At 30.9% G+C, this 12,357-nt stretch overlaps 6 protein-coding genes across 6 annotated transcripts; 5 read left to right on the top strand and 1 right to left on the bottom strand.

The window, feature by feature from the left end:
- Window positions 1-67: 67 nt before the first annotated feature.
- BX663DRAFT_521192 (uncharacterized protein) lies at window positions 68-2,313 on the top strand (the record flags this gene model as incomplete). Its single annotated transcript, XM_051529212.1, has 9 exons — window positions 68-140; window positions 196-446; window positions 506-607; window positions 706-893; window positions 953-1,080; window positions 1,163-1,244; window positions 1,362-1,444; window positions 1,509-1,636; window positions 1,715-2,313. The coding sequence occupies 9 exons, from the start codon at window positions 68-70 to the stop codon at window positions 2,252-2,254; spliced, it is 1,575 nt and encodes a 524-aa protein (XP_051379512.1). The 3' UTR covers window positions 2,255-2,313.
- A 242-nt stretch (window positions 2,314-2,555) lies between these two features.
- On the top strand, window positions 2,556-3,623 carry BX663DRAFT_521191 (PRELI-like family-domain-containing protein). Its single transcript, XM_051529211.1, has 3 exons — window positions 2,556-2,819; window positions 2,911-3,068; window positions 3,145-3,623. Exons 1-3 carry the CDS (start codon window positions 2,616-2,618, stop codon window positions 3,338-3,340), a joined length of 558 nt encoding a protein of 185 aa, XP_051379511.1. The 5' UTR covers window positions 2,556-2,615; the 3' UTR covers window positions 3,341-3,623.
- A 1,326-nt stretch (window positions 3,624-4,949) lies between these two features.
- Window positions 4,950-6,707, top strand: BX663DRAFT_554930 (uncharacterized protein; the record flags this gene model as incomplete). Its single annotated transcript, XM_051531575.1, has 4 exons — window positions 4,950-5,743; window positions 5,797-5,862; window positions 5,922-6,316; window positions 6,379-6,707. 4 exons carry the CDS (start codon window positions 4,950-4,952, stop codon window positions 6,705-6,707), a joined length of 1,584 nt encoding a protein of 527 aa, XP_051379510.1.
- Window positions 6,708-6,793: 86 nt separating this feature from the next.
- Window positions 6,794-7,274, top strand: BX663DRAFT_521187 (Tim10/DDP family zinc finger-domain-containing protein). The gene is made up of 2 exons (XM_051529210.1): window positions 6,794-7,004; window positions 7,085-7,274. Exons 1-2 carry the CDS (start codon window positions 6,895-6,897, stop codon window positions 7,257-7,259), a joined length of 285 nt encoding a protein of 94 aa, XP_051379509.1. The 5' UTR covers window positions 6,794-6,894; the 3' UTR covers window positions 7,260-7,274.
- A 388-nt stretch (window positions 7,275-7,662) lies between these two features.
- On the bottom strand, window positions 7,663-9,793 carry BX663DRAFT_521184 (uncharacterized protein). The gene is made up of 6 exons (XM_051529209.1): window positions 9,416-9,793; window positions 8,880-9,314; window positions 8,702-8,801; window positions 8,473-8,613; window positions 8,296-8,405; window positions 7,663-8,233 (listed from the first exon to the last, which is right to left on the bottom strand). Exons 1-6 carry the CDS (start codon window positions 9,641-9,643, stop codon window positions 7,778-7,780), a joined length of 1,470 nt encoding a protein of 489 aa, XP_051379508.1. The 5' UTR covers window positions 9,644-9,793; the 3' UTR covers window positions 7,663-7,777.
- A 1,930-nt stretch (window positions 9,794-11,723) lies between these two features.
- Window positions 11,724-12,044, top strand: BX663DRAFT_422361 (uncharacterized protein; the record flags this gene model as incomplete). The annotated part of the gene is made up of 1 exon (XM_051522416.1): window positions 11,724-12,044. A coding segment is annotated over one exon (321 nt), but the record flags the coding sequence as incomplete, so codon positions are not given.
- Window positions 12,045-12,357: the final 313 nt, after the last annotated feature.

Here is a 12,357-nt window from a genome sequence, read left to right as displayed (position 1 = left end):
ATAAAGTATCATTATTATAAGGAAAAAAAAAAAGAAACGGGCAACAAACCCCCTTCCTATAAAAATTATGAATACGACGGGGACGACTAGGCTGCCGATTATTCGGTCATCATCAACTGTTGTATTACCAGCAAACAATGGTAGCGTTGTTCGGAATTATTATAATTTACTACTATTTTAGATTTTATTCATGAGCATCTCTTTTTTATTTTATTTTATTTTATTTTATTTTATTTTTTTTTTTTTATAATAAAATGGCACCTATTCAACTTCCAATGGATAGCGATGAACAACAAAAAGAAACAGGTTGTCTGTCTTCTATTTTTTCTCGGTTTAAAAGTTCGAATACCTTAAATAAGCAAGATAAATTTAATGAGAAATATATTTACTCTGCAGTTGATCCTATAAAAGACGATTTACTGCCACCTTATGAAGATATTATCAAAGTAAATGATTTTATTTTATTTATGCACTGTATTTATTTATTTTCTTTCTTCAATTATAGAACATGAAAAAACTTAATGTCAAATGTGACAATGAAATTGAATCGATTGTCAATAAAGAAATCGATTCTATAAGTTCCGAACTTCGAGATATTAGTTTAGACGTAATAATAGACATGGGGGGGAGGTTTAAATATCGTTATCTATCCTTATCTTACTCAATTTTCTTTCTTTATCTATTTACCTATCTATATACACATAGATTCATAAACATGCAGAGACAAGTATGAAGGAATTTCATGCTCATGATATTTTGACTGCTTATCTCGAAAAAAAGGGTTTCAAAGTGACTCGTCATGCTTATGGTTTACAAACTGCATTTATGGCTGAGTATGATCGTGGTGATGGCAGAAGGGTTGGTATTTGTTCAGAATATGATGCTCTTCCCGGGTATATATCTATCTTATATCATTATCACTCGTTATTATTATTAACAAGCTTTCATATAGTCTTGGACAAGGTTGTGGTCATAATTTGATTGCTATAAGTGGTCTTGCTATCGCTCTTGGAATCAAAGCTGCTTTAGATAGTGGGAAAGCTTCTGGTAAAGTTGTTTTATTTGGTACTCCAGCAGAAGGTATGTAATTAAAAATAGATAGCCTTTTTTTTTTTTTTTTTTTTCTCTTTTTTTAAATAATATGAATACACTATTTATTTAGAATTATCTATTGGTAAGATTGTATTAATCAATAAAGGCGCATTTCAAGAAAATGTAGATGTTTGCTTAATGTTACATCCTGCGTAAGATATATATACATATACAAATATACATATACATATACAAATATATATATATATATACATAAATGTTATACTTTTGAATGATATTATATACTCACTTTTCCTATACAAAAATAGTGCTGTTGATCATCAATATGCTAACTTTATCGCTATTCATGATGTTAAAGTTGAATTCTTTGGTAAAGCTAGTCATGCTTCAGGTAATGTGATAGGAATAGATTTATATTCCTGTTATTTGAGTCACTTATTCATGATTATCTACAGGTTCTCCTTGGGCAGGTATAAATGCGTTGGATGCTCTTGTTCAAGTATGGAATGGTATCAGTATGATGCGACAACAATTATTACCTACTGATAGAGTACATGGTATTGTTACTAATGGTGGACAAGCAGTAAGGATTTTAAAAATATTGAAATATATATGTATATAACATATATCTATTTCTTTTTTTCTTTCTTTCTTTCTTTAGCCTAACGTCATTCCTGAATACACATCTGCTTTCTTCTTTGTTCGTACTACCAAAGCCAATCAAATCGAGCGTTTAATGAAGAAGTTAGAAGCCTGTTTTGAGGCTGCTGCATTAGCAACAGGTTGTAAAGTGAAATACACATGGCGTGAGATTGGCTTAACAAAGGATGTCATTCAAAATCGACCTCTTGCTGATTTTTATGCTCAACACATGAGCCAATATGGTATCAAGTTCCCCTCTGAAGAAGACCAGTTTAGTGCAGGAGGAGGTTCAACTGATATGGGAAATGTGAGTTATGAAATACCTTGCATTCACCCTACTTATGGTATCCATACTACTGCTTCAAACCATACTGTTGAATTTACAAAGGCAGCCAAGACAATGGAAGCACATCAAGATACATTGGTTGCTTCTAAATGCATGGCTTTAACAGGGATTGAAGTACTTTTAAATGACACCTTTTATGATTCTATTCAACGTGACTTTAAAGGAAATCAATTCTTATTCAAGGAAAGAAGTACAGCTTGTCGTTATTATTAAATAATAATAAAAGAAGGTTAATTACTTAGCCATGATTTAATGAATATATAATACGTTCCAAACGTAAAAAAAAAAAAAAAAAAGAAAAGAAAAAAAAAAAGACTCTATATTACTTTTAGAAGGTAACACAGCCCCTGCTAGAGAATTTGATTAGCTCTTCCCGGGGGTGTGAGAGGTAAACTCAAAAAAATTGACTATTTTTTAAGTTCAATTTAATTATTTCATTGGATGAAAGTTTTTGACTAATCATAATAAATGTATTATTATTTAAACAGTATTTTTTTTTTTTATCATCTATCACCTTTTTTTTTCCTCTCTCTCTCTTTATTATTGTAAATAGTTAATAGAAGGAATCAATAGAATGAAATTTTTTAAAACTGTACATACATTTGATTATGAATGGAGTCTAGTGTCTGCTGCACAATGGCAAAAATATCCTAACGATCTTTGTCCTCATGTTCAACATGTTGATGTTTTAAATAGAACTGTAGATCCTAAAACAGGCATTCTTACAACAGAAAGACTTATTACAGTCAAACAAAATGTGCCTAAATTTATTTTAAAGGTAAAAAAAATAAAAAATAAAAAAAGATAGTATTTTTTTGTTGGTTGGTGTAAGTTAATAATAATAAGCAAACATTTTTAATTTTTCAAAGATTATGGGTGCTAATGAAACTCAGTTTGTTCGCGAAGTTTCAACTATTGATCCTAAAGCTAAAACATTCAGATTAACAAGTCAAAACCTTTCCTTACGTAATATCATGAAGTGTAATGAAGAAATCTCATATACCGTCTCTCCCGAGGATTCTGAAAAGTAAGTTTTTTTTTTTAAAAAAAAAGAAAAGGGGGAAAAAAAAAGATGGCTAATATTTTTATGACTGACTCTACAGGACACAATTTACTCAACAAGCCACTTTGACAGTTGGAAGCTTTCTTAAAAGATGGGAAAATGTGATTGAAGATTTCTCTCTCAAACGATTTCAACAAAACGCTCAATCTGGTCGAGAAGGCTTTTTAAATGTATTAGAAAAATTCGTTGTGATGGCTGAAGCTGCTAAACAAGAAAGGCCCAACTCGACAAGTTAAAAGAAAAAGAAAAAATTTCATATGATAATTTACCCCGCCTTTTATTTTTTTTTTTTTTTTTCATTTTTTATTTTTTCCATCTCCACGATTTGACTTATTTATTTTTATTATCATTATTTACTGTGTACCATTTTCTGTTGTTGTGACTTGATCATTTCTTTCAACTTACGGAATTTTAAAATTTGTTTGCATAGAGTTGTAGTTTTATACTTTGTTATAAATCAATAATAAGGAACATTACATGTTTATAAAAAAAAAAAATAGCGTCTTTTCTCCCTTTTAATTTTTATTATTTATCCAATGATTTCGTTTATTTATTTATTTATAAATAGCACATGATATTAGGTAAAAAGTGTGTCCCTGATATGAACTATATTTGTATGTATATTTTTAATCTTTTACGAGCACGTTATCATCTACTACTAGCTTAACCCATTTCACTTTAATAAAATAAAATATACACTAAAAGCCACTGTAAGAGACACAAGATAAAAAGAAAGAAAGAAAGAAAGAAAAAAAAACAAAAGAGCAAGAAGAGGTGAAGGAAAAATAAAAACAAGAAAGTGAAGAGTGATACATTAGCCCCTCAGCTGTTAAAATAAACATTACAACAACTTAGAGCCGGTAATTGTTAATAAGAAGAGGATTGCTTATCAATAAGATAGATAATTTAATTCATCATGGATCAAATGAGTGCCTGTTTATGGCCAGAGGATAATGCATGTAGACAGGAACGATCATGTGAGGGACAGGGCAACTGGCTCTCAATAGAAAAAAGTGATTGAGAAAGAGGAGGAAGTTTATAAATGACGATACTTTGTGTATACAATGAAATTGAATGAGATTTAGTAAACAGTTCGAATAAGAATGGGTAAATACTTGACCGAGGCTACTCACCTGCCTCGTAGCCTAATCCTAGACGTCAATGGAAGATACGACTTTATTTAACAGATGACATAGATAACTAAAGGATTAAGGGTCTATACCTAGATTAGGACGACACGCATATTCAATAATTTGGTATTAGGAGTAGTGATTATTCAAAGGCAATTAATAATGGTAATGCCCTGATAGATGACTGCGACATGGTCTCCCATCTACCTTTACTCCTTTATGAATCAGCTATATAGTACTCTCATTACCAGACAGTGATCTGGTCAATAAGCAACACTAGTTGGAAGCTCACTGTGTGAAGATTAACAACTGCTCTAGTCGTATGGACACTATGAAACGACAAGAAACTACACCAAGTTATAACTGCAATCATCTATAATTATGTTTAAATCGTCAATTCTAGTAGAATTATTTTCGACACTTGAATTCGAATTATGCGATATATAGATGTATATGTAATATAACAAAAAAAAAAAAAATAAAAGTAAACTATGGCTGATAACTCGCTGCAGATTCAGTTTTATAATTAGCAAGTTTTGGGTTGCACCACCAAAAATTTTCAAAAGAACTTGGTCAATCAATTGATAAATGCATAAAGTAGTACATATAACTCATGAAACAATGACGATGATACACACTAATAATAATAATACAAAAAAGTAGTTTTTTCTTTTATTTTTCTTTTCTTTTCTCCTTTCTTCTTTTAATTTATTAAATGAATTATACTACTGCAAATAGTAATCATCATAAAAAGAACTCATCTTCTACATGGTTAATAAACTGGTTTTCACATTTAACAAAGTCACCTGAAGAGTCAGCAAAATCAGTTATTTTACCATGGAAAAAAGAAAATAATATAAAGACTTCTTCTATATTAATGTCAAAGCCATCATCTATCGTCACTACTACTTTAGATAATCGACCCTCTAGTATAAATAATCTCATTTCTTCAGAAAGAAGGAATTCACAACAAAGTAGTAACAGTCACTGTTCATCTATCGTGGATGATCAATATTCAACTAAGGCTACATCCTATTATCAAAGACGTGATAGTTCTGAAAGATCTCTGTTATCTGAACTTTGGTCTAAAGCAAAGAAAAGACATCCAAATTATCCAAGATTTCATTGGCCACATCATCATCGTCGTAGTAGTCAAACTACACTACTAACACCCTCTTCTCAACAACAACTCTTAACCGTCTCTCACTTGGATGATTCAACCAATTATTTCCCAAGAAGACATTTAAAACGTCATTCAGTGAGTTCCTTTATGCAACATCCATCATCGACCGACACTACTCCACCCAGTTCTCTTCTTAATCATTCTCGACCTGATTCACCTTCCGTTAATATAAACCAACAAGATTGGCTATCCTTTTTTAACACTAATCAAGAAGACTATTGTTGTTGTTGTTGTAGTAATAAGAAAGAAGAGGAAGAAGAGAAGGAAGAAGAAGAAAGGCAGCGTTGGATAATACAGCATGAATTAACAAAGCTTGCTGTTGACGGGTATTTTTATGATTTTATATTTATGCATTTAAATAATAATTCTTATTTTTTAGGCTATTTTCTATTCCTGAAATGGTTACACTCTCTTCCTCTATTGAAAAGCATGTGCTACAAATCGGGTAATTATATCTTTATCTTTATATTCACACATACTCATCTGTTATTTATTTATTTTTAGTTGTGGTGATGCAGCTTGGGGTCTTGAATTGGCTTCTCACTATTCAAAATGGACTGTGATAGGCTTAGATCATCAAAGTCATGAAGAAAATAGTAGTCATTTATTATTCTATAATAAACAACAACATCCTCCTATATTACCAAGAAATTTCAAGTGGATTCATTATTCACATTCACTTTTACAAGGATTAAAAAAGATACCAGATATGACCTTTGATTTTATTACAAGTCGTTTTTCAATCCTCTGTCACTCATTTGAACATTACCAAGCGTTAATAACTGAATGTTTAAGGATATGTAAACCAGGTGGTTATATTGAAGTCATGGAAATAGATATGAGAATTTATTATCAAAGATTACTATCTGCTTCAATTACTCAGCAACTAAATAATGAAGGTATCTATCTATCTATCTATCTATCTATCATTTGCTTATATACTCATCATCTCTCTTACAAGTTATCAGCATCATTGAATCGAAATTATTAGATCCAAGATTAGCACGTCGATTACCTGATCTCATCAGGGATAATGTATTACCATTATTAACAACAATAGAGGTCAAATATATTTCTTTGCCTTTAGGTGTCTGGGGTGGAAGGTTAGGTGTCATGTTTCGTGATGATATTCATACTCTTATTGAACTATATCAAATGGACATGGCTGAATTAAATAAAAACTCATATCAAACAGAAGAACAACTTGAAAAGAAATTGGAATTAATGGATAATGAATTAGAAACAAATCGTGCATTTATGAATTTACATTTAATGATGATTCAAAAATAACGTGCGTGACTTGTAAATAAATGAATAACAAAAAGGAAAAGAGGAGAAATTGTAGTAGCTGTAGTGGTAGTAATAGTAGTAGTTTGAAAAAAATAAAAAAAATAAAAAAAAAATAAAAAAAAAAATTAAAATATAGCCCCTTGCTTATAATTGTTTTTATTTATTTTATTTTATTCACTAATTAATAATGTCATTCTTTGGTGGAAGTGGTTATCAACAACAACAACAACAAATCAATCCTCAGAATATTGCTTTAGCAGAGCAAGAGCTTGAGATGGTAACAGACTTGTTTAATAGGTAAAAAATAAATAAATAAATAAAAGGGTCAGCTAGAAGAAAAAAAAAAGCCTGTAATAATCATGTATATTTAATGTTAGAATTGTTGACTCTTGTCATAAGAAATGTATCTCTAAAGAATATAATCAAAACGATTTAAGTCAAGGAGAAGCTGTCTGTATAGATCGTTGTGTTGCAAAGTTTATTGAAGTTAATGCAAAGGTTGGTGAAAAGATGCAACAAGTAGGAGGTCAACAACAACAACAGCAACAATAGTAGTAGTAGTAGTAGTATTTCTCTTTCGTTTTATTTTATACGTGTAAATATTATATAGAAGTTATATATACATACAGATATACGTTTTTTTTTCCCTAAAAACAAAAAAATAACTCCATGTTTTTGTTAACCTTCCAACTTGTAATAAACTGCTGTATAATAGGATAATAAAAGTGACTTTATTATAAATGCCTCATGAAAAAAAAAAGGAAGCATCTTCTTGACATTGTTCATTAAGAATGACCTGTTGCAATGTCATGTTTCTCTTTCAGTAATTAAAATAGAATTATGACTCATTTTTTCTTTTTCTGTCATAGATACCATGTATCCTATTCATTTGTCTCGTATTATATAAAGTAGAGTAGAGTTCCCTTATTCTCTCTTTATACATGTTTGTATAATATTTGGTATAAAAATAAAAGATTTTATATATATTTATATATATGTATGTATGTATGTATGTATGTACGTAAGTAAGTAAGTAAGAATATGTATATAAATTACATTATATGTATATATTATTTTTCTTCGGGACTTTTACATACAACTTTATGACCAGCCTTCCAATGTTCCTTTTGACATTCACGGGAACAATAGGCTACACGTTGACATCGACCACAACGTTTAAATGTATTAGGGGTTTGCTCTTTTTTATCACATGACATATTAGCACATTGACGATGAAGTGTGCTCTCTGGACTAGCTTCCTTTGCCAACTGACGAATCAATTTCTCTTGATCTGCTTGACTTAATTTTTCAAAATTTTCAAAGTTTTCCTTTTCAAGTGCAGCACGTGCCGCCATTTTAGCTCTTAAAATACGAACTAAATAATTATAGGCTTCGAGGTCACCACGAACAAGTGCTAATTCCATATAGTTTTGTGCTTTATCCATATCATAAAGTCCATAATCCTTTGATCCAAAGATTAAACCAAGCATCATCATTGCATCTGCATCACCATTATTAGCTGCATCCTAAATACATATAGAGACATACATTTTAATTTTTAATCTCTTTATCTATATTCTAAACTAACCTCCATAAGCTCGATACCAGTAACAATATAGTCTTCTGGTTCACTACCAGGATTACCTGCTTCTTTAGCCAAATCGGAATTTTTAGACATTAACAAATACATTCTACCCACTATAGTCATAAAATAAGCTTTGTTAAACCAGAACAAAAAATAATTACGGCTATTATTGTCACTTACGAGCATTGCATGACGCAGAGAAACCCCATTGTTTAGCTCTTTCGAAATAATCAATGGATTTCTTAATATCTCTAAAAGATGAAGTATCTTGTGTAAATCCTTGATAAATAAGACCCAAATTATGAGCAGAGTCGGGATAACCTAAAATTTAGTAAAAAAAAAAAAAAAATGTTATCATTATCTCTTCTTTTTTCTTTTCTTTTCTTTTTTCTTTTTCTTCTTCTTTTACCTTGTTCAAAGGCTTTTTCATAATAGTCAATTGCTTTTTTAATATTTTTCTCGCAACCAATACCATTCTCTAAAAAGAAACCAACCTTATGACAAGCCATCTATAAGATAACAAGAATAAAATAGGTAAATAACGAAATAATCAAAAAAAAAAATAATGCTAATAAAATTGACTTTACAGGATTTGATACATCGGCAGCTTTCTTATACCAATTAAAAGATAAAAGCTTTGCATTTTCACCATTCTTCATATTACTACCGCCTGCAATTTTCTCTTCTTGCATATAAATTGAACCAATCTGAACAGCTGCCATTGAATAGCCCTTTTCAAATGCACGTTCTAATAATCGTTTAGCGCCTTCGAAATTAGGGCTAGCAACGGGGCTCATGGAGGCACGATCATTGGGACCTGAGGGTTCACGACGAATACCACCATATAATAAACTACCCAAGATAAGATCATGAATGCTACTGTCTTGATCTTCTTCTAATTGTAAATCAGCAGCTGCTTTATCAATATTCATGTCAGTTGTGGATAATCTTTCTACAGCTTCATGTTGACAATCATCAAATATTTTGAATTCATCAGACCATTTAACATTAGCACGTTCAAGCTAGAACAAAAGAGAGAGAGAGAGAAAGAAAGAAAAGAAAAAAAATTTTTTAGCAAACATAGTATTGTCTTTAACTATTAAAAAAAAAAAAGGGATTTTACCTTTTTACCAACGCTATTGCGTTTTTCATATTCAGTTGCAAGTTGTTGAGCAGCAATGGGTAAGGCAGTTGGCATTTGCTTTGCAAATTCGGGATCTGTTTCGTTATACAAAGCTACCAAAATACGGGATTGTTGTTCTGTCATGCCCAAGAAGGCAGGAACCTCCATGGTAGTAGGCTCTTCAATGACATTGTCATGTACATGGTCTTCACGAACTGGTTCAGACATGGTTCATATGTTGTTGTTGTTGTAATCAAGAAACTATATGTGTATGTATATAAATAAATATATAAATATATTAAAAAATAAAAAATAAAAAAAAAAGCTTTTTGTTGGATCGATTGTTAAAACTGAATTGCTTAAACTCGAAGAAAAAAAAAAAAAAATGCACAAAATTATTATGTGGCTTGTATAAGAAGCTGATAGGCTAGAGACGGAAAAGAAAAAAAAGGGGGAGAGGAAAGCGAAGAAAAGAGATGAATTGTGTGCTGCTGTGGCTTAAAAAGTTGAGACCTCCTTATTAAATCAGTTGTAGTCGTGGAGTTACACAATAATAGGTTTTACTTACAATGCCGTTTTTTTTTAACAATCTTTAAATTAGATTTTAAATGTTAATTAACATTATAAAAATTAATAAAGGACATTAATACTTTACCTTTCATACTATGACAAATGAAATACAATGGAGATATAAATATATGCGTATATGTATATATATGTATACATATAGAGAGAGAGAAAGAAAGAGATGAAAAGTAAAATAAACTTTCTCAAGTACATAATCATATAGATCAACAAAGATTATAAAGACGATGCTTGCTTTGAAAGTTAATGAGAATGCATCTACAAATGCTATTACTTTATATACATATACATGTAAAGTAAATGGTTATCAGTGCTCCTTGTATAAAATGATTTCTATATCAAACATGATAAAAAAAAAAAGACATTATGCAATAAAAAAAAAAATGACTTTGAAAATCAAATAAAATTAGAAAAAGCTCTGCGAAACACTCTAAAGAGAAACTTTTCAATTTTTTTTTCTAAGACATAAAGAAGATTCTTATTTATTTTATAGATAGTAAAGGAGTTATTAAAAGGTCAAAAGTATCTTTTATATTATAATGATTTCCTTTTTTGTTAGACAGAAATATATTTATGATAAAGGATAGGCTTTTCCTATTTATTACAACTATTTCTTGAATGTAGCCTATAAGGCAGTATTTATTATAGTTAGTTTAGATACCATAAAGAAGAAACCCCTTGGATTTTCATATAAAGGGCTTTTATCTATAAAGGAAATAGGATCAATGATAATTGACAGCAGTTATCATTCACCCTAATCACACTCCTTTTTTCTTCTTATTTGAGCACAAGCCATCTCTTTCAAAATGAACGAAAATAATACGGGGAACGGTCTTTAAAATAAAATACTAATGCTGCTATGTAGTAGAGTATACACAAGATATTTGTCTAACGAACGCTCTATTAAAAAGAAAAGATAAGATAGATAACATTTCTGGTATACGAACATAAACTGAAACAAATCATATGATTCGTCTTCCTAATAAGAGTCGTTATAATAAGGTAAGCTGATTTGATATATTCTACTACTGCATGTTATTAGAGGATATAAAAGAGGTTTATCATATTAATTAATCATTAGTCATGATCATAAAGTTTAATTCAATTTTTTATTCACGTATTATTATCCTGCTAATAGAGGAGCTATAAGAACTACTAGCAATACTAAGTCTACTAGGTTTTGAATAAATAGTTGAGTATACTTTTTTTTTATAGTGAGACGATTTTGAATTGATTTAAGATGAATAAAACTTGGCTGGGACAATTTAAGAAAATTTGGGTACAGTTGACGAAAAAAGGTTGGCCCAATAAAAAAAAATAATTGATCAGCTTGAAATGAAAATAGGTCGGCCAATGAAAATGGGTCGCTAAGACAAAAATGGGTCATTGTTTTGAAAAGGGATCATTTAATACGAAAATGGGTCACCAATAAAGAAACGCAATATGAGGACTAGCCAAATTCTCTCTTCTTTTTTCTCTTCTTGAATCTTTTATATTGCTTAACATGAACGAAGAATACAATTTTGACAGTGAGACAGTACCTGTGATGATACAATCATATATGGACTGGGAAGAGACTGCAGCAGTAAATGCAGCACAAAAAGAAGCTAAGAGGAAGACCAAACCTCACTTTGAAGAGACCCCACCCCCTGATGTAGTAAAAAAGGAAAGGGGATCATACATCACCAAGAACGAAGCAAAGGTAGTTAATTTGATCAATTTATTGCAAGAATTTGAGAATATGTCTATCAGTGAAGCGGGTAGAAATGTAGGGCTCTCCAAGTCAACAGCTATTCGTAAATTCAAGCAGTGGAGTCAAATGACAAGCGAAATAGTTGAAAAGGGATTCCCTGATTATATCGCAACCAAAGTAGGAAAGGGACGACCAGCAATACTCAAAGACGAACATACTGTATTTATCATCTTTGAGCTGCTGGCTAATGAGCCAACATTGACAGTCAAAGCTGTTACAGACAACCTGTCAAAAGAATTTAGAGATATACAGATCACCCTTAGATCAGTGGAAGATCATATAAAGAAGAAGTGTCGCCTAACCTACAAGCGTATCATTCCTCTAGATATTATGGCAGGAATATGGATGAGACTGTTGCCAAAAGACGAGATGCGGTAGCATACTGGGTTAGCTAGAACATAGATCTTATGAATGAATGCGTGTTCTTAGATGAAACTGGATTTAATAGGGGTATGCATCGCTCATATGGATGGTCTGAGGCTGGAACACCTTGCAAAATTGATGTTCAAACGAAGGGAGCAAATGTCAGCATCTTGGGTGCTATTTGTAAAATTGACTTAATCACATTATCCAGAAAAGAAGTTATGCTTGGTGCTAGGAGTGG

This window comes from Cokeromyces recurvatus (genome assembly GCF_025118155.1).
Source record: "Cokeromyces recurvatus strain NRRL 2243 chromosome Unknown BX663scaffold_30, whole genome shotgun sequence".
NCBI lineage: Eukaryota > Fungi > Mucoromycota > Mucoromycetes > Mucorales > Mucoraceae > Cokeromyces > Cokeromyces recurvatus.
Note: the sequence above shows the minus strand (reverse complement) of the source record. Positions and strands in the feature narration are given on the sequence as shown.